Source organism: Brachionichthys hirsutus, chromosome 11, assembly GCF_040956055.1.
Source record: "Brachionichthys hirsutus isolate HB-005 chromosome 11, CSIRO-AGI_Bhir_v1, whole genome shotgun sequence".
In the NCBI taxonomy this organism is placed as follows: domain Eukaryota; kingdom Metazoa; phylum Chordata; class Actinopteri; order Lophiiformes; family Brachionichthyidae; genus Brachionichthys; species Brachionichthys hirsutus.
The window spans coordinates 3887827-3912548 of NC_090907.1; the positions used below are offsets into that span (position 1 = coordinate 3887827).

A 24722-nucleotide genomic window follows, 5' to 3' on the forward strand; every position below is an offset into this window, starting at 1 on the left:
GGTTAAAGGTCCAAATTCCTCCTTCCTGCAGGTCAGGACACGGTTAATCCCCCCCCCCCCCCCCCCCATCTTCTATTTGCCATGTTTTGAGTTCTGCCGGTGGTTTATTTTGACTCCCACCCACAGTCACACTCTGTCCAATCAGCACAGCTTGAACGCGAAACACAGCAATGAGGACAAACGAGAGCAGGTCGGTAAACATGCAATATCATATGTGGTCTAACAATTTTTAAAATGTCTTTCTCATCATGAAGGCCATAGTTCCTGCTTAGGAAAATTATAAATTGCACTTAAATGCCCTATATAAACATTAAAGTAAAAAAAAAGAAAGATGTTTTTATATTGCTGTTGTATTTTCCTGAACTGATAGAGTAATAGTAGAAGTAGATGGGATATACTTTTTATGTATTTTATAGACTGCACTCACTGAAAGATGTACATTTTCCTTCTTGCATTAGAGCTGGAAAAACTCTAATCCTCATTAATAATAACTAGAAAAGCACTCGGAGAGCGCAGACCTACGCCAAGCAGCTCATTCCCCTGGTAATTGGATTTACACCGTCCACATGCTGATCTGGATCATCATCAGAAGGTTATCAATTCTTCTTGGTGTCTTTATACACCAACCGTGAAAAGTGAATCAGAGTTTATGTGTATTTTTAACTGATTTTTGAATTCATAAATGGAGTTTTCAATGTTAAAATGTAATATTTTTTTCCTGACCTCGTTGAAAACTTAGCCTGCTTGGCGGATGTAATAATCATCTTCATCATAATGGATAAATCGTGGTGCATTATGAAGATAAGGCGGGCGATTAGTGATATAAACTAGAATGGAACTCTAAAGTGAAGAGAAGGCTGAACAAGATAGATCTGTATCTGCAACACACTGTACCCCCGGGGTAACATAAGGGGTGCCCACTGCTCCTCAGGTATGAGTCGAATGCCTCTTTGTGAGGTAATAAAACTCCCCCTAGGGGGGCATTATACCTATTAAAAATGAGACTTCTCTGCGTGGCTAACATTTGCTCAGCTGGTTTGTCATCCACAAAAGCCATACTGACTATTTTTTTCATCAGCACAAACATGTTCCCGATCATTCCCCGTAGAGAATGTTGTGTTTTCCGCTTCAGTTTGTGGCAGAGGAAGAGCAGCAGCTGCTTTTGCCGTGCCTCACTACCCTGCCTGCAGAGCGCATCCAGCTGTTGATTGGTCATCTGCCTTTGGAAAACACGCAAATAAAGATTGTGTTTGGTCTACATGGAGGAGTAGTTTATTGTGTCGCTGAAACATTGATGATTCCTTCATGTCTTTCTCAAATATTTTGCATGATTTTTTTATTCACAAACTTCAAGATCACTTCTAAGGAAATGGAAAAATCCAGTGTTATGAGGAGAGAAGAGGAGGCTTGATGGAAAATGGCGTATGCAGTGTGGTTTGCATGGACATGCAGCCTTTCACACTGTGACAGAGCGTAATGGGATGGCGCCAGAGTTATTTTTATTTTTCCATCACACCCCTTGGAGTCCTGTTACTTTGATCATTTTATATGGTCTCTCTTGGGATGTAAATCATTTTGAAATATATTCTTCGTTGTCTCATATTTGTCCCCTCAGGGCTTCCATAGGGGGCAGGATCCGTCCTCCCATCAGTCCCAGTCATGTGACTCATGATGAAACTCCGGGGGTTTCAATATAAATGGGAGATTTCGCAGCGACGCCAATAAAGTCCCCTCCAGAACAGCCGCAACAAGATCCGGGTTGGAAACTTTCAAGGGCCTCACTCTTCAGTTCGGTGAGTAGGAAATCATGTTGGACCTTAGAGAGTTAGTTTAGTTTAATATTAAAAAGAATCACTTTCAGACTTTTGTTAACTTTTTTTTTCTAAACAACCAAACGTATTCTCCACCATAAAAAGAACAGATTTAAAAATGAAATAAAAGAATGAATAAAACACTTCAAAGTAAACTTAACATGCTTTTAGGAAAAGCTTTTGCTTCCCCTTCATTTTCAGTTTATTTATAATTCACATTTATTATGTGAAACATTCTCTAGTTGCGTTTTAAGGTGATTCTATTAACTTCCATTCACATCTTTGGCCGTGCATGACGATTTTTATACAATCGCCATCACTTTGTCATCGGTTGTGCAGCAAAGCTCAATTCCACAGAATCCTATATCCTCTGCGTAAAACGTGCGTAAAAGTGGGGAAACTCCGCATAGTTCTAACATGATTCTGATCTTATCTTTCAGCGCACCGTCAGAGATCTTCACGCAGGCTTGTCCCAAAACATGGAACACCTGGAAAACTTCACTTCGGCGTCGCCCATGCGCCTCTTCCTGCACGCGCAGAGCACCGCGAACCCACAGACGGAAAACACCGGCGGCAACGCGACCCTGTACATATTAATAGTCATTTGCTTCTATGGCGTCTTCCTCTGCGGTATAATGCTGGGATACTTTCGCTCCAAACGGAGGGAGAAGAGGAGGATCAATATCTTCACGCGCTTGGTGCACGAGGAGGAGCAGCGGGAGTGGGGCGCGCTGCCAAAGAAACACAGCTTCACCTTTCCCACCGGCGTCTCGGGGCTGCGCGCGGTTGAGGCGTCCCTGCCTTTCTGCGGTAACCACGGCGACCACTTCGGACACCTGCGCCACGAGAGCGCGCTGCATTCTCCGCTGGCGTGCACGGAGCAGAGCAGCGTCAGCTCCCTGTGCTCCTCCGCGGACACGCGCTTCGCGATCGAGGAGGAGTCGGACAGCGGCGCGTCGGAGGAGAACGCGAAGGGAGGATCGGGGAACAGCGGCGATGACTCGGGCTGAGCTCCTCCCTTGGGAGGGACACCACCCGGGGGGGGGGGGGGGTCTTCAGTCATCACCGGTCAGGAGACAGAAGACAGAAGACAGCCTGGAAATGTCCAACAAGACTCTGCAGGACAGCCGGATGTGAATTAGACTCTAGTCGGTTAATATGTGACCGTTTCTGTTTGATGTTTCAATTATTTACTGCATGAATGATCACATTTTGGCAACACCTCCCTGCAACCAGCCTTACATGAAGGCCCCCCCCCCCCCCGCAAATGATCAAATCATTCCGTTTTCTACAACTTTAAGGGCGTCACTGTGCAGCAGTTCATCAAAAAGAGAGCATGATGGAATCATTGAGGGAAAAAAAAGATTCAATTCATTTAAATATCCTTAAAGATGACGAATGCATGAAAAAAAAAAATAGGCATTAAAATAAAACTGGACCGGATGCAGTGGAAATAAACTCTATTCCACTATATAATTTCATTGCGTCACTGTGTCTGTGCTGATGACCCCCCTCCCTGCCAGATCAGAGCGATGACTCACCCTGCAGTGGACTCAGAGACAGAGACAATGGCTTTCTGGCCAACATGGGGAATCGTACCTGGAACACTTGAAAGACTCGACCAGAACGCGTTCCTTGTCGCTTCCTCTGCTGCGACGCAGGTTCACTGGATGGAAGCAGTGCATTGTGCACATCGTGTGTGTGTGTTTCTCTTCATGAGACTTGTGATCGGCTCTCTGTAGTGTTTGAACCAGTCAATAAATGCGTGAGAATTGTTGCGGGCCTCGTTTTTCCTGCACGATGCTGTGCCACCATCGGAGGGCGCTCTCGTGGCGCTTCCTTCATCGAGGTTCCTTTTAACAGATGAGATGAAAGGGAGACAAAGAAAAGACTGACTATATTATGTTATTTTTAGAGGCAGCCTGTGTTATATCATTGGATTAATGCAAAAAATAGGGCACGTAATAACTAAACAACCCCCCCCCCCCCCCCATCAAAGCACCGCCATTCATCTTTTGAAGCTCACATCTTCAGAAGAAGCTCTGATCCTGTATTTGTAGCACAGCAGACTGAAAGTGAGGCGAATATGTTGTCCGTAAATTATTAGCAGCGCTTCATTGATTCAGAGGTTTATAGAGTTACTAAAGACCTCCTTTAGCACCACAGAGTGCACGCACACACACACCCATCACACTGGATGAATTATTGAGGCGTGTCCATCGTCTTTCATTGGAGGCTTTCCTTGTCTGAAAATGTTTTTAAAAAAGCAAACACAGGCAGCTTCAGTTTTTTTTATTCCTCCAAGGCAAAGCTTTTTCTAGTTTTTTCCCTGCAGCAGCATCACTCGACCCTGCCTCTCTCTCTCTCTCTCTCTTTAACACACGCACACACACACACACACACACACACCCTATCAGCACCGCCACAGGCTCTCAGTCCCACAAGTCACTGCAATGACAGCTCACCACACCAACAAAAACAATCATGGCTGCAGGAAGTGCACGCACAGATCTTATGACGCACTTATTGACGGCGTGATATTCCCTGCAGGCCCAAAAGACATCTGCAAGGGCCCTGGTTGTGTGTGTGCATGTGTGTGTGTGTGTGAATGGGCTTTGATATTTGTCCTATTTCATTGAGGTCTTTCCATACTGTGCCGGATTGTAAATAAGCAATTACAATATGAATAAATCTGTGTGACGTAAAAGGGTTCTAAGTCTCAGTCAGCAAAACAGCAGGCTCCAATATTTGATTATGAGAGATGTCGGACCGACTTTCTGTTCATGTGCTCAGAGTTACCCTTTTAGAACATTAATATTTGACTCCTGTAAGAAGTTTTCATGCATTACTGTCAAATGAACAAAGCTATAGAAATAATATGCAAAACTCTGACGGCTCTCCATCTGATTCAGTCTGCGTGGGTTGATCGTGACTGACGGCCTTGTTCAAACCCAGACATAAATCCTCAATAAGATAAAGACCCGGACCTTAAGATGTTAAAACTGGGCTCTGCTTGGAGCCCGAATGTTTAATTTAGTCTGCCGGCCAACAACTTCATTGCTGGTCTCGCCAGACCGTTTGAAACCCCTGAAACGTTGTCAAAAGTCTTTTAATGGCAGCTATCAGCAGTCCCCTCCTTGCCTAAAGCTTGTCCAGACCGAAACCGCTCATCCCCTGGATGACTGTCCATGGGCACCTTAGCAGGTCAACAGTCATCAGGCCTGCGCCTTACTTTGTAGAATATGTGCTGTTTATTTGGAAAAAGAGAGTTGAACACAATTGAAATGCATCTGCGCAGTGGACTTTAGGTATTTAATTTTAGATCTTTTAATAAAGACGGCCCAAAGTCTTGATAAGAAGAACGTGTTCCTGTTGGACTTAGCTGCATTCATTCCCATTTCTTTATATTCCAAGGGATAATCAACCATTTCCTTTTATAATTTGTTTTGTTTGTTTGTAGTGTCTTTTTTTGTCTTGACTCAACAAACAGACCTTTTTAAAAGTGCACTTACTATTTTAGTGACACTGTGAGCAGAACATTGAGTTCCTAATTAAATCACGTGGACACCGCAAATGTTCCAAAGCTTGTCTGTTCCTTTCATCTTCCCATCCTCTGGACAGCTTGATACAGATTTGTGGAAGCATTTGAAGTTTCATTTCCAATAGAAACACACCCCACTGAATTATTCATGTGGAACCGACACACAATGGACCGTTCATATATCCTCAGCGACGTCGTGGAAGGCAAACTGCCTCGCCCTGTTGCAACGCGTCGGCGGATCAGCTAAAGAACTATTAGAAGCAGAAGCAGAAGAGATGCATGGAGCGTCTCCTCCGCCGTGAGGCAGGATGTTTGTCATTAATGCCCCCCCCCCTCCCCCTGTGGACCCCGATGGCGGGGCTTGGGTCCTGCCTCAGGCCTCACACATACAGCACATCGTTAATGAGTCTGGAATTGAGTCAGTTGGAAACCGCCGTCTTTCTATCTTGTTCCTTCACTCCTTCCTCTCTCCTTTGTGTCTCCTCATTACATATCGTTTTATGAAATTGAGATTTATGTGTAGTGTAATGGTATTAAAGTGTGAAATATTGCAGGAAAAGCCATTGTCTATCTACTTTAAAATGGTTCACTGCTAAATCTAGAGTAGTCAGGATGTTTAAGCATATTAATATGTAAAGTAAAACATTAATGCCATTTTCTTTGTAAAAAGTGACTTTGTTATTGTTGTTTTTTTGTGACGCACCTCCTCTCCAGAAGCTTCTGAGTTTTACTCACGCTCGGGCTGAATGCTGAAGCAATTGTTAATCTCAGTTCATTCTAAAAGATCACATCATTAAAATATCTATTTTTAAAGTGTCAATTTTTCTTATGGACTGATAGCACAAATAGCATTGCACTTCATTTTGCATATTTGTTTGCACAGGCACCGTTCGATCTTATAATATTGCATCTTTACCAAAGCAGCGTGGAAGACAGAAGTAGAATTCATAGAAAGATTTTGCATTTGATGAAAAATAAGTTTGACCAAACATACTTTACTTGTGCCAACAAAACTAATTTCCTCAGTCTGAGCCTGTAATTGGACGGATCTAAAACAACAGCTGCTGACATCTGCTAGGTCATCCTGAAGATCAATCGATCACCTGTTCCCCATTTAAAGGGAATTTATTATCCCCATCATAAAGAGACTTTGTCATGTTTGGAGTCGTCGAAGCGGACACTTCAGTGCAGGGCTCCTGAATGCAGCCTACACGATACTTCACTTCACGTCTTCTTTGACTGTGTTAATGTGACCTTTAAATGCCACCGTGATGAGAATATGTGGGAGGCAATGATCATGAGTTTATCATCGCAACGACAGCTTCCATTAGAAATGTAGCGCTGACCGCTTGATCTCTCAAAAGATCATCCAATCTCAGAAAGCCATTGTTACAAACGATCACAGGCATCAGGAGGCACAATATTTTGAGACACACTTAAGCTTGGCAGAAATGACGACCCCCCCTTGAGAGCCCGGTATTCACTTCTTATTCTCACGCCTGTCAATACGAGCAAAAGAGGAAGCAAACTGCCTCGCATGTTTGCCCGTGTGCAAATTGAACGTGTTGCTTTCAGATGGCGGCTGCCCCCGTTCTCTTGTACACAAACAGTAACCTTTTGCCTAATGAGCGTTACTATGGAAACGTGAGCAAAAGGCAAAGATGTGATCTCGGTTGCTGGTCCAGAGAAGTTGCCACAAAAAAGAAAAACAAGAAAGAGGAGAGTCTCCAGATGTCGAATGGATAAACGATGATTATTCATGCAGAGTGACACTTTTGTTGATTGTAATTTCTTTTTTTAAATAGACAATCACCGATTCTGATTTTGACAAATCTTCTGTCTTATTTTAAAGTCTTCCATAGTCAGTGCTGGGCAGGAAACGCAGTGTAAAGACTGTGAAAGTGTTTCTACCACATTCATTCTTTTCTCATAGATCTGCCCTAAAACTAAAACGTGCTCCTCTAAAAACTACCAGAGATGCGTGATGTCTCCCTTGAAATATCCTCATCGTCCAATTAATGAGACGTTTCATAATAAAGTGTGTGGGCTTAGCCATGTGTGAGAGACAGGCGTGGAGGATCCTAAACAGGTCATAAAACACTTGGTCACGGCTTTGTTAGGGCGAATCGGCAATAAGTCGGTGGGAGGCGTTGATTCTTCATTCCGGTTTTGCCCAGATCCCAGCTAATGAGCGCCGTCAGAGTTCACTGCCAAAGTACACGGAGGCAAAATGTGCATTTATCTCTCCCTGGACCTTACTGGACCACAGCTGGCGCCGTATAGCTCCAATCTACAACCCGCCTCTTTCACAGCATCCAAAGAAAACAGCAGAGGATGCAGCTTTCTGCCGCTCATTAAAGCAACCACTTTAATGAGCGGCATTTTGAGCAGCACTGGCTAATTACACCCTCACAGGCCAGTGCTCTATATGTTTGTTGCCATGACAGCCATACGCAAACTGCAGTCCATCCTTTGCTTCCTGACTCCCATCCGAGTGAACAGATGTACCAGATGTGCAGAGAGGTGAACCCTGCAGGACATGGAACCTCCTCAGATATACGTGCGGAAGGAAGCAACAGGTCTGTCAATCCGTTTATAAATCACAGCTCATTTCAATGCAGAGAAGGGTGAGACTAATTGTTTATTAACTGACAGAGCAGCAGTGATTATGAGCTAAAATTACATTCTGGCAGGGCTGCACATCTAATAAAATAAAGCCGGCTAATGTGGCAGCGTCTTGAGCATAAATTAACAAATATTATTTCATGTGTGATTCATATGTTATTTGACACCAATGAAGCACAATAATTTTATTGGCTCTTTGGTTTTAATAAGAAGACAACATGATTTTCACAGATGCCTCAGTGTGGTAAAACTCTACAGTAAATGAGAAAGGAAAGACAAAACATAAAGGGGGCGGAAGTGGACAGAACTCTGCATATGGAGGTTTTAAATTGATTTATATTGCTAAATATGTATCTTTATACACTGTGATTCTTAAATACAGAAATAATCTGTACGTTTTATGATGAAATTAAATTAATAATATGTTGTAGTTTGCAGCCAAATGTAATTATCGTAAATCTGCAGTAAAACCTTTCATAGTGTGAAAGTTATTCTAGAAGTTTTGTGGGCTCATATTTAACTTGAATTATTAATTGCACGTCCCTTTGACATTTTGTCCACCAGTTTGTGACGCACACTTTGCCAGGATGGAAATCTCCCACCAACAGTGCTGGCACCAGGATGAAGAATACTCCCACCATAAACAAACCTGAAAGACCTCTCTCAGTTCTAACATGGAAAAAAATGAAATTAAATCTGGACTTTTGTAGAATTATGGAAAAGAATTAAGACACAAACAAATCACACACACACACACACACACACACACACAAAAGGCACGCAACTCTTGTAATTGAAGTTTCCAGAGAACCAACATTGATTTTCATGTTTAAGCAGAATCTTCGCTGTAGCCTCTGAACTACTTTTTTCCAATGTTTCTCAGAAACAATCAGATCATGTTTGGTCATGTTTTTGTTTTCTACCGCCGACTGTCTGCGAACTATTGTAAGACAACAAGCGCGTTCATTAGCTGTTGGAGACATGCTGTGTGTGTATGTGTGTTCCTGAATGGGTTTGCTATTGACACTGCGCTAATGAACAAATGATGCACAGAGGTGTGAGCGCCTGTATTATGTAATAGAACACAAACATACAGATAAATAGATAAAGCAAGATTAATTAAGATGAAGTAGGCATATAAGATGAAGAGGATTTATCAGCGTAATACAAGCCCAAACATCATCTTCCTCCTTATAATGACAATGGCTGTATGGAGCCAGTCTGGGCCAGGGACACACAGGAAACTGAATAGTGTCATTTCATTTTAAAAATAAAAGATCTGTGCCAAAACCACAAAGACAAGAAATTAATTACCTGTGCTTTAAATGCATCCGTCAGTGTTTGACTGCTTGAATAATGTATAAATGCATCAGTTTGTGGGGGGGGGGGGGGGGGGGTACTACAATCAGTACGTCACCCATCTCCATGCCGCTGGACAGAGACCCAGTAGATTTTCTGAATGGCTGCCTTCATCCGTCTGGACAGGAAATTGAGTTTCACGGAAAGGCCAAGTGTTCACAGTGGTTGAAATGGATTTCAGGGGTCAGTCAGCAGCATATCCAACATCCATTCATGTGTTGCAATTAAATGTTTCCCTCAAATTTCAGCTTTTGAGCTGCAGTAAAAAGGATGGTGTCTAAAGTGTGAAAGTGTAAATGTTTCATCTTTAATTCAACAGATGTGTCTCTGGAACTGGTTTATTAAACCTGCTGGATCCCACAGAGATCTGAGGATTTCACAGTCAAATTAACTGAAAACTCATATTCAAGGATTGGATCTGAATAAAGAAAAAAGAGAGACTTGTCATGAAAGCCCAGATGACCGATTCCCGGCCTTATACATCAGCAAAATGCATCTCACATGCATTGTGAGTCTGAAGGAGTTTTCACCCACAGGATAGAAAACAGGATGCTAAAGAGAGATTTTTGCATGCTTTTAAGGAGAGCTGTGACTGAAAAACTGCATTGACAAATGTTTTATTGAGAGGCTCTGTTGATGCACAAAATGCAGAATGAGTGCAAGAACAAAAACACCCAAGTCTAAATCAACTTACAGGAAAAAGACATCACAATAGCATAGCCACTGAGCCACTTACTGAAAAAATGGTGGCTGTTATTCAATTTAAAAAAGCTTTTTCTTTCTTTTTCCCTGCTGAGCTCGACAAAACAAATCCCATTTTCGTGGTGGACGCGCTCTCGGAACAGCCGGTCTCGTCTGCATTTTTCTGTTCTGGCTAAAATGATCCTTTAAATCCACCTCTGAAGTCCAGCACGGATGACGCTTGAAACGATTTTGTCCAGGGAATCGCTTTAATGCTGTAGCTGTGTCAGTAATGGATGGATAGCAGCAGCGACAGCAAGGGGCCCCTGTGGCCCCTTGCACCTCAGGAAAGTCACTTAAAAGTTTTTTTCCAATAGTTAAGCCCCTCCCTAAATCCCATGTGATTGTTCCCAAAACACCAGCCGTGTTGACCGCAGTGACACAATCATTTTCACTACCTGAGCACGACGTAATCCCCCGTTAAAGCCCCGAGGAATTTAGTGCACAACAACATAAAGCTCCGGATCTTCCAGCCTCAACATGTAACCATGACGACCATACCTTAGATAAAGTAAAGAATGACATATATACTGCATATATGTAATTATTTACTTTATGGTTGTCGTGGTTACATGTTCGCTTTTTATTTTGAAGATATATTTAATTGGTCAGACTTCACTGGCTCCGCCTTCATTCACCTCAGATTAAGCCCACATTGTCAATACTCCCGAGTCCCTACGGCTATGAGTGTGTGTGTGTGTGTGTGTGTGTGTGTGTGCGTGTGTGTGCGTGTGTAGGTGTGTGTGTACATGCGGGCGTGTATGGTACCTCCCATGAGTCCCACATGTTAGCTGCTCTTCAGGGGGGTATTCATCCAGAAACGCACCGTCTTTGGTCGCCATGGATACGAGCCCTTCACCTGATGAAAGTGACTGCAGATGAGATCAGCAGGTGTGTGAAACTGTGTGTGCTGCCTTTTAACTGAATTGTGTGAGATTAAAAACGTGTGGTAATACGTTCAAAAGAGAGTGCTCCTATGGGACCCCCCCCCCCCCTCTCCCAGCCACACACAAACTTGCTCTTATCCCCTTTTACAGCCCCTCTCTCTCCTCCAGCTCAGTATAATTGCAGTCGTTTTTCTCTTCCAGTAATGAAATGCCTTGTGTGGCTATCACCCCGACATGATAAAAAAAGGTACACTTCGTTCCTTCTCTGGTGCCAAGGGAGCGAAATCCACGATGAGCCTCTGTCAGCACGCCTCGGTGCATTGACACACGCCATAGTTACTTCCACCAGGATGTGCAGCTGTATGGTCCGTGTGCAATAAGGGAGACTGAAAGGTGAAACAGCTAATATCAATAGCTCTGTGAGGGTCATGTGGCTGCACTGGCTGATTGGCCTACGACTCACACCTGTTTTCTGCCTCTCATCCCAGACACACCTGAGGCTGATTACGACCGGCCTTCATAAGCCCTGCTCCGCCCGCTGTTCCCAGTCGGACTATTTTTCATGGATCGCGTCCCTGCGTACAGAACGTCTTTCTGCCGCTCCTCATCCCTGGGATCTGCCTTTGTTAGAGTTTTGTATTTTGAGCTTGCTTATTTGGTTTGTTCTTTTGGCTGTGTCTTTTTGTTTAACAAGATATTTTCGTTGGGCTCCAGCCACCCCGTAACCCGTGCGCAGCTCCGGGATAGTGACTCGGCTGATGAACATTCCAGTAAAGCTTATAGTCACGTTTGTACTGTCTCCGTCCTCTGTTTCTTGGGGTCCTCTCGCACCAGTCCGTAACAAGCTCTCTTTTTTTAAAGCCTCCATTATCAGTAAATAGGAAAATCTGGATTCTTTTGTATCCAGACAGGTATCTGGATTGCTCTCAAAATTTGATGGGATCTATAAGTTAGAGCAGGACCCCTCTTCACATTTTTTTCATCAAGTTCCATCCAGCAGTTAATCCGCAATCCTGCCAAACGCAACCCAATTTTTTTTTTTATCGCGACAGTGTCCCCAATCCGGATCCGATCTCAATGAAATTCAATGGTGAGATACAGGTTCCCATCCTACATGACTGTGTCAAATTCCATCAACATCGGTCAATAATCAATCAAGATATTGAGGAACTAACGTTTAAGGTCCATTGACTGCAATGTTAATGGACATTTCAAAGTGATCCACAATCCAGGATCTCTTCTGGATCATCTCCAAAATGTAATCACAATTTTATGTGAGGTAGCATTCACTGCATGATATGCTACACTAATGACTATTCCTCATCTTTGCCCCATCCATGGATGTTAGCAAAGAACAACAACTCCCGGTTCTAAGAGGAAAGGTGCTAAAGCACATAGAGGCAGACTGACAATGAGAGAACAGATGTAAATGTAAATGTAAATGGGGGGGGGGGCACGGAGCTTTATGGGCTCTGTCAGAATTAGAATTAAAAACTAAGCCCAAAACTTTGCATAATGTTCAAAGGAGGAATTGTGGTTTCACATGCACGCGCACACACACAGGTACACCCATACAATTCAGTCATGCGCGTCTGACCTATGAGTCATTCCGGCTGCACGTCCACCCACACCCGCCCCCCCTACCCCCACCTTCCCTCTCTAACACACTCTCTAACCATCCATGGCACAGATGGATGCTGCAGACAGCCGCAGTCTTAATGCTGCTTCCTGTCTCTCTCTCTCTCTCTCTCTCTCTCTCTCTCTCTCTCTCCGGGCACTTAGCAACCGCGAGGCGCAGGCCAAGTTTAACCAGCAATCAAAGGAGTAATTTGTCATAGCTCACCATAGCAAAGCAGAGCCGAAGCTGAATATTTGTCCCAGAACATTGAATGTTAAAGCTGATTTCATTTCTGACCATAAAGCCCTCGTCTGCTTTGTGAATTCAGCTGCGAAAGCATTGAGCTGGAGTCCAAACAAGCAGATCGTTCAAAATGACTCATCGCTTTATGGGCTTTTGCAAGTCTGTTTCCTGATCTCTCTGCGGTCAGACCATTGCTTCCCACAAGTTGAGTAGAAAATGGCACCGCTCTGAGCCAGTAAGTCACATATATCAGCTTGGTGTGAATTCTGATGGATGGTAGCGTCGTCATTGGCTGACCAGATTTGAATTTGTTCAATTGTTAAACACAACATCTCTGTTATATTTAACCCTGGAGGACCCAATAAACCCGTCTCTTGCCCTTTGGTTAGCAGCAATCAACAGGGTTTAGGCAATGTTTCCTTGTATATAATGCTCATTTCTAGGATGCAGGCAATTCAACAACTGCTCAACTTTGGCACGTTTCCTCAGAGACAAAGCCTGGAAGATAGCACGCACTAGTTTTAAAATAAAAAAAAATGAAGTGCTTTAAATTGATGGGCCCTGTTACTATATTAAAATGATAGACTGGCAGAAGAATTAGACACAGATCAAAAGAAAACAAGAGTAGCAGTGGCTGAAAGGGGGCAACAGCATGAGGCATAAAGATGGATTTTACAGCTCAGTACAGCCACAAACATTACTCAGAATTTAATCATGCTTTACACTTGCCCAGCAGGTTAGCGCTCTGTCAGATCTCACGTCTGGTAGAATTAAAGCGCCGCACGATCAAAGAAGTGCCGCCTCCATGAAACAAGCATGTCGGACCCCTGCAGATCAACAGATATCTGTGAGCGCACTGTTCAGACTGAGTTCACATTTATGCTACTTTATGGAAAACATTTATCTCTGAAAGATACTCACATTTGTCTCTTTTCTTCTATAATGATCATTTATTTCACGACATCTTGTCCCAGCGAACGCTTTGGGGTCCAGATGCCGTATATACTTACTGATGAACTGCCGTGTTACGCAGCCAGAGGCGCCGATCGTCTTCAACGCTTCGGTAACCCGAGTGACCAGCCCCTGCAAGCCTTTATTTTTTAACCTCCAGCAGAACTTTTCAGTGCATCGCAACAAACAAACACGACACGCATAAAGGTTTAAGCGCAGTTACATAAAATGGTGTTGACTCAAGAACAAACACCCCGAGGTCCTCTAATGGCTATCTCACAACAACATTTCATAAAGGTCATGCTCTTTGTGGCCTTTTGTTTGCTCCCTCTCTGCAGCAGCATACATTAAACTGCACAAACAAATCAAAATGGGACGAATCCAAAGATGCAATTTACACTGTTTACGAGATTTCAGGGAATGTCAGCCGTGCTTGTAAAAGCCTTGGATGGAATCTGCCACAATCTGATTCCACATCTCACATTTCACAAAAGAGCATAAATTGATGTAACACACCTATTTCGGGAAACACACACACACACACAATTGAACAGAGAATAGAGGCTGACGTCAAACACTGCAGAGCCATTCACAACATCGCCCTCCTTCGCTCTCTCTCTCCACTTTCTCCCTGCCAATCTTCTGACAACCCGAATTAAGGAGAGGAGTTATAGTCTGTCAGCAGAGGAAATGAATGAGGAGCAGCCACCAGGGGACAAAAAGCAAATGAAAATGTGATGCCCTCGACTGTAGCAGAGCCGAGCGTTTGAACCGGCTCGAAGCCGGTGACTGATTGTGTTGCATTCTGGTTGTAGTTAAAGTTGAATTTTATGAGTCAGACAGATGTTTGCACTAAAGCACCCAAAATGAGACAGGCTTGAACTCAGGAGAACATTTAGAGCAGCTCACTGCGGCGTTGAAGCAGGTGGAGCTGGTGGTCGGGGATGCCGGAGGTCACTGGATGGAGGAGGTCTGAGCCTCGGCAGGCCAGCTGGACGCCAGCTGGAGGCTGGCAGGGTGAGGCCACAGAGGATCTGAGGCACAATGGAGAAAGAAATCGTGTCAGCTTCTAATTATGCATCTTTTTTCTTACTTCAGTCAGTCAGTAAAGTTACTTCTTGTGCTGGAAAACTTTCTGATCTCAAAACGATGACCCCAAAAATCACATATCATAGCACACTGCTGGGTTAAGAAGAAAAATAAAAGACAAATCTCCTAATTGCCTGCTAGAAACGTCTCGTTTGACCTGAGATAAACTTGTATCGGGCAGGCAACGGAGTTGTGGGCAGAACTGAGCTGTAATTGGTTTCTGTTTACCAGTAATCCTGCCACAAACACAGCCACAAGTAATCAGCCAGACAGTAGGGGCGTTATCAGCACAGGAAGTGTGTGTGTGCGTATATGCATGTGCATGTGCATTAGTCACCAGGGAAAATGTAATCAGGATGAGGGAGACAGGAGATTAAAATGGGCTCTTTTGTCCTGGTGCTGAAATATCCAATATGACAACATTAGAGAAGTATTCTTGATTCCAGAGGAGGTTGTTCCTACTGCAGTTCTTCAGAAGAACAGAGACCTTTGCAGATATTTGCTGTCCCTCAGAATCCGTAGCCAGAATTAAAAAATGTGACCGGATTAAGGCTTTAAAGTTTCTGTGTGTGACTCATCTCACTTTGTAGAAACTGTTTTTCAACGCAGCGGAAATGAAATAATGCCCCATGAAGGGATGAGGGGGGGGGTGATGGGTTCCGGCTATCCGTCACATATTTCATATTTTGTCATTGAACATTTTGAACAATAAGAAGAATATAGCACCACTAAATACTGACGAATACATCTACGATTCTGCAAAAGGGTTATTTCTGCAGGTCGAGTCTGATGTTTGTACATTTAGATTTATATTTCACATTTTCTCTTTTTCCAGACGTAATGACAACAAACAGTGCAGAGGATGGATCCGAGAATATCGGCGCAGGTCAGAAGAGGATAGCCTGAACGCGCTTACAGCAAGCACGGCAACGAGAGGGATTTATGAATGAAACTGCACACGCACACACACACGCGCGCGCCAAAAATAGAGCGCACAATGCGCCTTGGATGAAAACTATTCTCTCTCTCTCTCTTACATGCACGCACGCACGCACGCACGCACCTCTGCAGTCTGTCACCCCCGCCCGTCTCGGTCTTTGGCGGAGACCGTGCGTGAGTCATCGGTGGGCTTCAACAGCGTCTGTTGCTGCAGCAGAGACAAAGCCATGACGTCACTCATTCAGCGGCCACTTAGAGACTTTATTATAGGATGAAATAATACGAACCAGGAAATTTATTAGCATTATTCACGGGAATGAATATAATTCCCGTCACGCTTCCGCGCACGTGACGGACCACACAGCAAAAAGGACACCTTCTTAATAAGCACGCAGATAAAGTCCGTGTTAATTGTGCACAGACGAGATTTAATGATCTGATTTTTAATTTATTTACATTTATTTGTTTAACCTTTATAAATAATTCACCGGGACCCGCCACACACACACAAAGCCTCTCCGCAGCTGCGGGTCTGTTCGGGGTCAAACCCGGCTTCGCGTCATCCTCAGAGAGAGAAGCGGTTCTGGTTCGGCTGAATGAACTGCGCGCGCGCCGGTGTGAGCGTCGCGCGTCACGTGGTTCCTCTAACATCAGAGGAGCTGTCCGCGGTGCTGAAAGCAGACTCGGCTCAGTTCACCCGCGACCCTCCACGCAAACTAACCACGCAGGTAAGACCCGAGAAGCATACGTCACCCAAAAAAAAAGAAATACTTTTAAATACTTGAGCTTAAATTCTGGAGCTGCTTTGCCAACCTGATGCTCCGCCGCGGATGTGTTTGTGTTTTGCTCGCAGTTTCTTTGTTCTCATTTCGCTTTGGGATTTTTTTTTTTTAACAATTAATTACGCCGTTCCTCAGAAGAGCGTGTTTCCTGCCGCGGCTTAGAAACGGCTAGAAATAAAATAGTTATTTAAATTAAATCTGGGAAAATGAAAGGAAAAGTAAAGAATGACAGTCGCGTTTTGATTTTTTTCTGTCTCCTGTAATTGTAACATAAATGAATGAAACGAATCATTTACATCCTAATTGATGTATTTATTACTTCTGCGCACATCCCAATGGAAATATTAGACCACTTTATTTCAGAGCATATTCTGATAATACGCATAATTGATTTAAATCTTGAAATGAAAAATAAAAAAACGATAACAATTGGTTTTAAATTATTTCCGTGTTTAAAGCAGAGGTTCGGTGGAAAAACCTTCTTACCGGGTTGCCTTGACAACGGGGCTGTGACTCACAGAGAGCAGCAATTTCACGACTAATGAGATTTACACGGAAGCTACATGCTGCTATTACCGCTGCAGGGAAGCAGGCGACAGGTTCCGCAGCAACAGGCGGAGGAGCGGGGAGAGATGCGAACATCTCTGGGTTCTGTTTTACACTCGCTACCCGTTAATGTGCCGGTTTTGGCCATCTGTTGCTTCTCGGAAGTCATTCAAGATTTGTTTGTTGTTTTTAGATGCTTTATCTAGAATTACAGCTTGAATCCCAAGAAAAACAATTCAAATAAATTACAAATAAAGAAAATCATGCATTAAAAAGGCAATGAATGTCCAAATTAACAAAAGGACATTTGTTTGTCAGGCAGCTTCAGGTTTTCAAAATTAATATTAAAATATATCGACGTGTTTGGCGTGGTTGACGTCAGAGCCGTGTTCCTGGATCCGTTTTTAAACCTGATCCTAAATCAATAGAAATGTCTCTGCAGGTCTGTGATGTCATCAACAGACCAGATAAGAACAAAAGTCGTTTGAGAAATGCCAGAGTAGGAAGCCAGATCTGTTTGCTTAAATGGATAAAGGCCGGCGTTGATATGTGCGTCTCCGTCTTTCCTCTGCAGACGTCACCATGCCATCACCCCCCGAGACCTTTGCCACAGGCAAGCCTTTGGCCAACCTCTTAATCTTCCTCTTCCTCTGTTCCTGTGGCGCCCACGGGGCTTCCCTCAGAAATCACAGGCTGCGAGGGAGCGAGTCAGATTCCCAGAGAGGAAATGTCCGCCAGGCTCCTAACGCTGACATGCTCAAAGCTCTGGAGTACATAGAGAGCCTCCGTCAACGAGCCGGCACGGACTCCCAGCAGCACGCCCCTCTCGCTGCGGGTCACGGCGTCAGCCACACAGATGATGCAGAGCGGCTGCGTGCCATGCTGAGACTCGCTTCTAATCCTATGCGGAGCGAAGATGAGGAAGACGAGGGGGAGGAAGCCGAGCGGGGGAGGGAGGATACGAGCGAGGAGCTGCTCCAGGCCGTGCTCGCCACGCTCCAGCAGACGGAGAAGGCTTCCAGGCCGGCTTCCCTTCGCCCCGGCGTCGGAGGAACGAGCCGGACGAGCAACATGCACCCGAGGGTGCAGCAGACGCAGCGCGGCATCAGGCCCCACCGGAAGCTGCCGTTAATGTTTGAGGATGAGGATGAGGATGAGGAAGGGCCAGATCGGGAGCACACGAGTCCGTACAAACGCACCAACGAGAATGTGGAGGAGAAGTACACTCCCCAGAACCTGGCAACTCTACAGTCTGTGTTCGATGAGCTGGACAAGCTGACCGGTGCGAAGAGCTCACATAAGCGGCAAGAAGAGGAGGAGGAGGAGGAGGAGGAGGGAGAAGACGAAGATATGTTTAACATAAGGAATGTGGCATATGATGGGGAAGACGAGGATCTCTCAGACTGGGGTCCACTACAAGAACGGGAGGAGGAAGAGGAGGAGGAGGAAGAGGAGGGGGACAGCAAACGTGGGGCCAACCGAGGCTTTGATTATGTTGATGACAATGAAGAAGGAGCTGATGAGGATGATGAAGAGGAAGATGATGAAAGCTACCTAGTCAAGAGGTCAAACGATCCGGACGATATTGCTAACCTGGTGGACTATTACCTCCTGAAAGTGCTGGAGAAGACAGGAGAAGAAGAAGAAGAGCACAAACGGGCGATAGAGGAAGAAGAGAACGAGAGGGCTGAAAGGAGAGTGGCTCCGACGCACTACAGAGATCACATAGATCCACAGGCGATCTACCAGCTCATCCATATCTCACAGAAATATCAGATTCCACCCGAAGACCTGGTGGACATGCTCAAAACTGGAGAAAAGACTCATCAAGATAAACCACGAAAGAGTAGCGCGTGGAACAGGCTCCCTGAAACCTCCTCGAAGACGACGCACAAGAGCCACGGATTCTACGACAGACGCCTTCCAGGGAGGCAAAAGAGCCCGGAAGAAGTGAGGACGGAGGAGATGCTAAACATCCTGGGGCTGGGGGCCGGCGAGGATCAAGCTCCTGTCAGGAAGCAACACAAAAGCTCAGTGTCACGACTTCACGCTCTGCCTCCGAGGCATCCGGGGGAAGCCGCTCCCACGCAGCGACGCCTTCCCAGCACATTAAAGGACGACTACGACGACACCTTGGACGAGGATGAGCTGGCAGCGTATTTAGCGGCTCGGATGCTGGCGCAGTATCCCAACCCGGCGTACAGCAGCAGCAAGGCGAGCCAAAAGCGGGACGAGGTCGGACGCGGCGCTGCGGGCTCTTTCGAACAGGCCATGCAGGATTATTTTGATCAGATGGACTCAGATGAAAAGAGACAGTCTGAGGATGAGGAGAAGGAAGGCTTTGATAATGAGGCCATGATGAAATTGCTGAAATACCTGAACCCAGAAACCGAGGAAAGTAATACCGATGCCAAATCTGCCCAAGGAACATAAATAAGGCTGTATATACATATACATATACATATATATATATATATTGTTTTGTTAGAGGAAGAGGGTGAAAATAAAGTATTTTGAAAAATAAAACGTGCAATCAAATTGAGTTATTCAGTCGGTTTACAGGAAGTCCTCATTTATTAGCAGAAATACGAGCGCTCAGACATTCATTTGATGTTTTTTATGAATACCAGTCTGTCTCACAGTTAACAACCAGTACATGTGACTCCACCAGCCTTACGTCTGAACACACACACAGCTAGAATCAGTGTGAGATCCCGAGATTCACTTGTGTTATTTGGAAATTCTTTCTTAAATGTTGTCATGTGTGACATGCCTGAGGTTAATAAAGCATTGACTTTATTTTTTCCTTACTGCGTGGTGTTTCTTCATTTCCTCACATCACAACTTTTGAATTTGTCTTGTTTCACATGCATTTCATTTTTACTGCGATTACAAAAAAAAACATAATCAAATATGAAGAATAGATGAAAAATGACAAACGGTCTTCGGAATCATTTCTCTTAGCGTAAAACCCTTTTAAATATCAGATTTAAAAGATAACAAACATGTTTTAACACGTCCTTAAAAGGAATAACTCCAGGTTTGGTAATTCAAATAACTCGTGATCAGCCACCGAACAAACATTGTGGCGTGATGAATCTTCCCACTCCGGGTTTGAAATGTGAACCAGCCTTGTCCTCTCTCGGCTCAGTAGGCGGGTTTGCTCATGTATTCCTCCATTGTCTGTGATAAGAGCAGAGATATAAAAGCACATTTCTCACACCAGAGACAAGAGCAGCCTGCTCCCATTCAAAAGCTCCTCAAAGCACCTCTTGGAGTGTGTCAGCCTCCTCCATCGATACTCCCACTGCTACTTTGGACGTCTCGAGAATTTCTCCTCCCATCAGGAATTCGTCCAGGATGTAGTAAGCCTTCTCGAAGTTGAAAATAATGTCCAGCTCACACACCTGAAGCAGAATAATACACACATTGTCTATCAGTGGTATGCAGGGAAAGTTCACCCACGAGAGTCGATGGCAACCCTGGAGAACCTCAGCATCTGGCAGAGACAAAGATGCTGAGGTTCTCCTTGGGAGTGTCCAGGTTGGATAGGATGAGAAATGAGACAATAAAAGGGACAGTGAAGGTTAGGCATTTTGGAGATAAGGTTAAAGACGCCAGACTTCGCTGGTTTGGACATGTCCAGAGGAGAGAGAGGGACTATATTGGTAAAAGTATGGAACCGCCAGGGAACAGGGCTAGAGGTCGACCCAGGAGGAGATACATGGACGCTGTGAGGGAGGACATGAGAGCGGCTGGTGTTGGGGAGGACGATGCAAAGGACAGGGTGAAGTGGAGAATGTTGGTTTGCTGTGGCAACCCCTGACGAGACAAGCCGAAAGTGCAGTAGGAGTGGAGTCAATGGTAATCTTAAGGTATTCTACAGCAAACAAAGAGGTTTCACTGAATATTATAGAGACTATAGAAGGTGCTCTTTTGAAAACTTTAATTATTTGACTTTTTGTAAATACCAAGGTGAGGCTCTTCACTGGTTCTGTATGATCCTGAAATGGTTCTTCTGCAGTGGCACCTCATGGACACCAGGGGGAAGCAGATTATGTCCTGCGTGTGTGTGTGTGTGTGTGTGTGTGAACAGTCAGTAGTGACAGGAGAAGGGTTTTGTTTCAATCCTGCAGTGTAGATTAAAATAAAAGTCAGCAGCTCGAACCTTTGACCTCTAATGAAGTTAATAAAGTTATCTTTATCTCTGTATATTATGATGCTAAGTGTGGTAACAATTCTGGAGCATTGCAAAAGCAGAGTTGCAAATAAGGACTGTTAAAAAAAAAACAGGAAGCTGCTACCAACAGCTCTCTAGCATAATTCAAGTCGCTGGATGTCTCGCTGCATCAAACATGACAAACTGTCCTTCACTGCAGCTGCTAAGCTAAACGTGTCAGCGTGCAGCCTGACTGTGTTACACACACAGCAGAGGGAACGCTTTTGGTTCAGTGCTACAGCGAGGATCTGTGATGCTAACGGCGAGTCAGACCGCCTCACTCACAAGTAGTGTTTGCAGCATGTTGCTGTTGAGCTTGTGGAACGGACACCCACATATTTTACCTGTGAAGTGTCAAAAATGCACGACTTTTAGCCCCTTCCATGCAAAGTACCTTCATCTTTCTGTTTAATCTGATGCTCGACGCCAGGAGCGACTATTTAAGTGTTAAAACACACAGAAGTATTAGAAGTAACACAAAATTAACTAAGACTATAGCAACAAGTCAGCCTTTAGATTCAGACAGTTTCTTCACAGCGGTGATCCACGGCTTCCAAACTTACATTACCAAAGTATTTATCCAACAACTCGACATATCTGTGCAGCACCTCGAGGCTCAGCAGCTCGTTATCCTGATCCTCCAGACCGGCACAGAAATACAAACTGGCATACCTGAGGAAGACAAAGGTCAAATGTCACGGCAGCAGCTGCTGCCACAACAGGAAGAAGCCGGACATGCTCTCCTGAAATATAGAGGAAGGCTTTAGGGACAGATAGGACTCAAACCCGGTGTAGATTCTTGCTGTGAGGTGACAGCACTAACCACTACGCCACCGTGAGATGATGCTTCTCCAGCATTTTTTTCCCCAAGTGAACTTTACAGATTTTTTTATGAAAACAGTGGAAGAGTGGAGAATGTGCTTTAAAAAAAAAGAGAGAGAGAGAGAGAGAGAGAGAGAGAGTGCACAAGAAGGAGAGAAAAATAAGTCTACTATCATGAATTCCATTATTACGCCATCGTCGCTGCGAGTGGAGGAGATGAGAAGCCATGTGTTGCATCATCAGTGATCTGGGTCATGCTCTGTAATTAGCTGCCCCCCCCCCCCCCCCTCCGTCTTGCTGTGATCACACAGAATGGGTGTGTGTTGCTGTCTGCATTGTGAAGCATTAGAAAAAGGAGACACACCATAAACACCAAACATTAATAACACAACAATTACATCTCATTTCTGCTCGGCAAACGGATCTGCATCTGGAATCAGACCCCGATGGCAAAACACAGAATTATAGTGTGTACGTTTATCTCACTGGAACACAACAGAGGGCCAAACTCTTCTCCCCACCGCTTGTAAACAATCTTCAGGTCTCGCCACTGGACGAAGTTGCAGGAACGCGGCGAACGGGCCAACACTAACATCATCATGTCCCGGATCACCTTCTTCTTTTCCCGCTCTGTTATTGTCGTGTACCATTTCTGCAGTCGCAGCTTCCCCTGCCGGCTGAACAGCAGCAAGAAGTGGATCTGGAGAGGACACAAACACACGCACACACACACACAATGCAACAGCCCCCCTATACCAGACAGAGTTGCCTGCATCTAAAATGGCAGCAATTAGATTTTACAACTCTAAATGTGAATGAGCATCTCCTGGGAGACACAACACGCCATTAATCCCCACTAAGTGCATGACCACAGTAAAAACAATATGTTTGTTGTGCAAGGGCAATTTATGGGAGCTCTTTGCCCCCAGGGTGCAGCTGCAGTTACACCGGTCCCGCCTGGAAAGCGATAAAGATATGTGAAGTAAGGGAGGACGGGAGAGCGGCGTTAAGTCCAAATGAACAAAGCTGTCGCCATTTTTGTATTTTAAAAAGGAATAAACTGGTAGATTGTTCACATGTGAAGCTCAGAAAGGCTGAAGTTCCATGCGCTGAAACTTTGATACGCCTCACAGACTTTTTCCTTCCTTCTTTGAGCCCTTGATGAACATGAAACACACATCTTTGGCTCTCTGGTCTGCTTTGTGCTGCTCTTCTCCTCCTCTACCATCTCCTTGCAGACTCACAGGAGCATGATGCTATAAAGGCTTGCTAAGTCAATCTGCATTTGTGCTATTGGCTCTATCCATCTGCTATCATTTCATTATATCAGCTGCCGTCTTATAGCAGGAACGTCTCCGCACCAGATCAGCGATTTATCACATATTGTGCATCCAAGCAAGATTATTTTGTGAGAAACCATCTAAATTCTTATTGTATATATATATATATGTTTAATGTTTAAAACATAAACACTGAAACAAAGACCAAACTGATGTTTGGAGATTTGAATTCTGTAACAAATCTTACATAACTTTATTACATACGCCTCACTAATTACTTTAATTCATTGATATTTGGTATACTTAATAGATAATGTCTCTAATAGACTTTTGTGTGAACTATTGATCTTTGATTCAGAACTAAATCACTTGATGACGTTTCTATGGCTTTGACGCGCGGGTCCGTAAGACGCTGGAACACTCACCATCTCTGTCACAGCAGTCTGACAGAATGAACCCGTGAACCTTTACAAGAACCCCCTGTCGCGAAGTCCTTCCAAAAAAACTACCGGGTCTCGTGCGTGTTCAGGTGCGGCGATATGGATCATCTTCCCAGAAATCAGTGCGCGCGGCGCTCACCTTCTCCAGAGCCGCGCCCCGCTGCGCTCCAGCGGCGCATTGGCGGCAGGTGATTCAGGGAAGAGCGAGGAGTGACGTGACGGGATGTCTATTTAAATACTGTACATTATAGGAACACAGAGGTTGTTCATCTGCCAGAATAAATGTTTGCATAGTTTTAATAATAGTACAAAGCACAAATTACATATAAGAAAACAATATAGGAGCCCAATATATGAAAGTGATATTTCACATATGGCTTTGGAGAAGTCGATACGACGCACGCTGGCCTCCGGCCAGCGGGTGGCCGGCGGAGTTGTCGCCTCCTGATATTAATTCAGCGGAGCTCCACGTGGTTTGGTCCGGGCGCGTAAAAGCGGAGCCGCGATAGAGCGCGCAGCGCAGCGCAGCGAGAAGCTCCGAGGGCGACAGCATGTCTCTGTACCGCAACTCAGCCTGGTTCCTAAAGGGAGTGACCGAGTTCACCAGGTAAGAGCAGCTTCACCTGCCGACACCTCCTCCCTATAGTGTGTGTGTGTGTGTGTGTGTGTAGTAAGAACTCCTCCTTAATTGGATTTACACCGTCCACTGATCTGGATCATCATCCAAAGGTTCTTAAATTGTTCTTGTTATCTTTATACACCAACCATGAAAAGTAAAAGTGAATCAGAGTGGATGTGTGTTTGTAACAGATTTTTTTTTTGGGGGGGG

The 24722-nt window shown here is 44.7% G+C and overlaps 4 protein-coding genes across 4 annotated transcripts in view; 3 read left to right on the top strand and 1 right to left on the bottom strand.

Annotated features, from left to right (window-relative positions):
* The first annotated feature begins 1742 nt into the window (after window positions 1-1742).
* kcne4 (potassium voltage-gated channel, Isk-related family, member 4) lies at window positions 1743-3560 on the top strand. Its single transcript, XM_068745606.1, has 2 exons — window positions 1743-1793; window positions 2252-3560. The coding sequence occupies exon 2, from the start codon at window positions 2291-2293 to the stop codon at window positions 2819-2821; it is 531 nt and encodes a 176-aa protein (XP_068601707.1). The 5' UTR covers window positions 1743-1793; window positions 2252-2290; the 3' UTR covers window positions 2822-3560.
* A 14154-nt stretch (window positions 3561-17714) lies between these two features.
* Window positions 17715-19565, top strand: scg2a (secretogranin II a). The gene has a single exon (XM_068745724.1). It carries the CDS (start codon window positions 17715-17717, stop codon window positions 19563-19565), a length of 1851 nt encoding a protein of 616 aa, XP_068601825.1.
* A 538-nt stretch (window positions 19566-20103) lies between these two features.
* The window catches only part of ap1s3a (adaptor related protein complex 1 subunit sigma 3a), a 5462-nt gene continuing 843 nt past the window's right edge, over window positions 20104-24722 (bottom strand). The window contains exons 2-5 of the mRNA XM_068745110.1: window positions 22695-22876; window positions 21915-22023; window positions 20402-20539; window positions 20104-20315 (exon numbers count right to left, since the gene is read on the bottom strand). Of these exons, the coding sequence (XP_068601211.1) occupies window positions 20280-20315; window positions 20402-20539; window positions 21915-22023; window positions 22695-22876 (465 nt within the window). The 3' untranslated portion in view covers window positions 20104-20279. The remainder of the gene's footprint in view (window positions 20316-20401; window positions 20540-21914; window positions 22024-22694; window positions 22877-24722) is intronic.
* The window catches only part of dhrs12la (dehydrogenase/reductase 12-like a), a 4535-nt gene continuing 4257 nt past the window's right edge, over window positions 24445-24722 (top strand). The window contains exon 1 of the mRNA XM_068745109.1: window positions 24445-24500. Within this exon, the coding sequence (XP_068601210.1) occupies window positions 24445-24500 (56 nt within the window). The remainder of the gene's footprint in view (window positions 24501-24722) is intronic.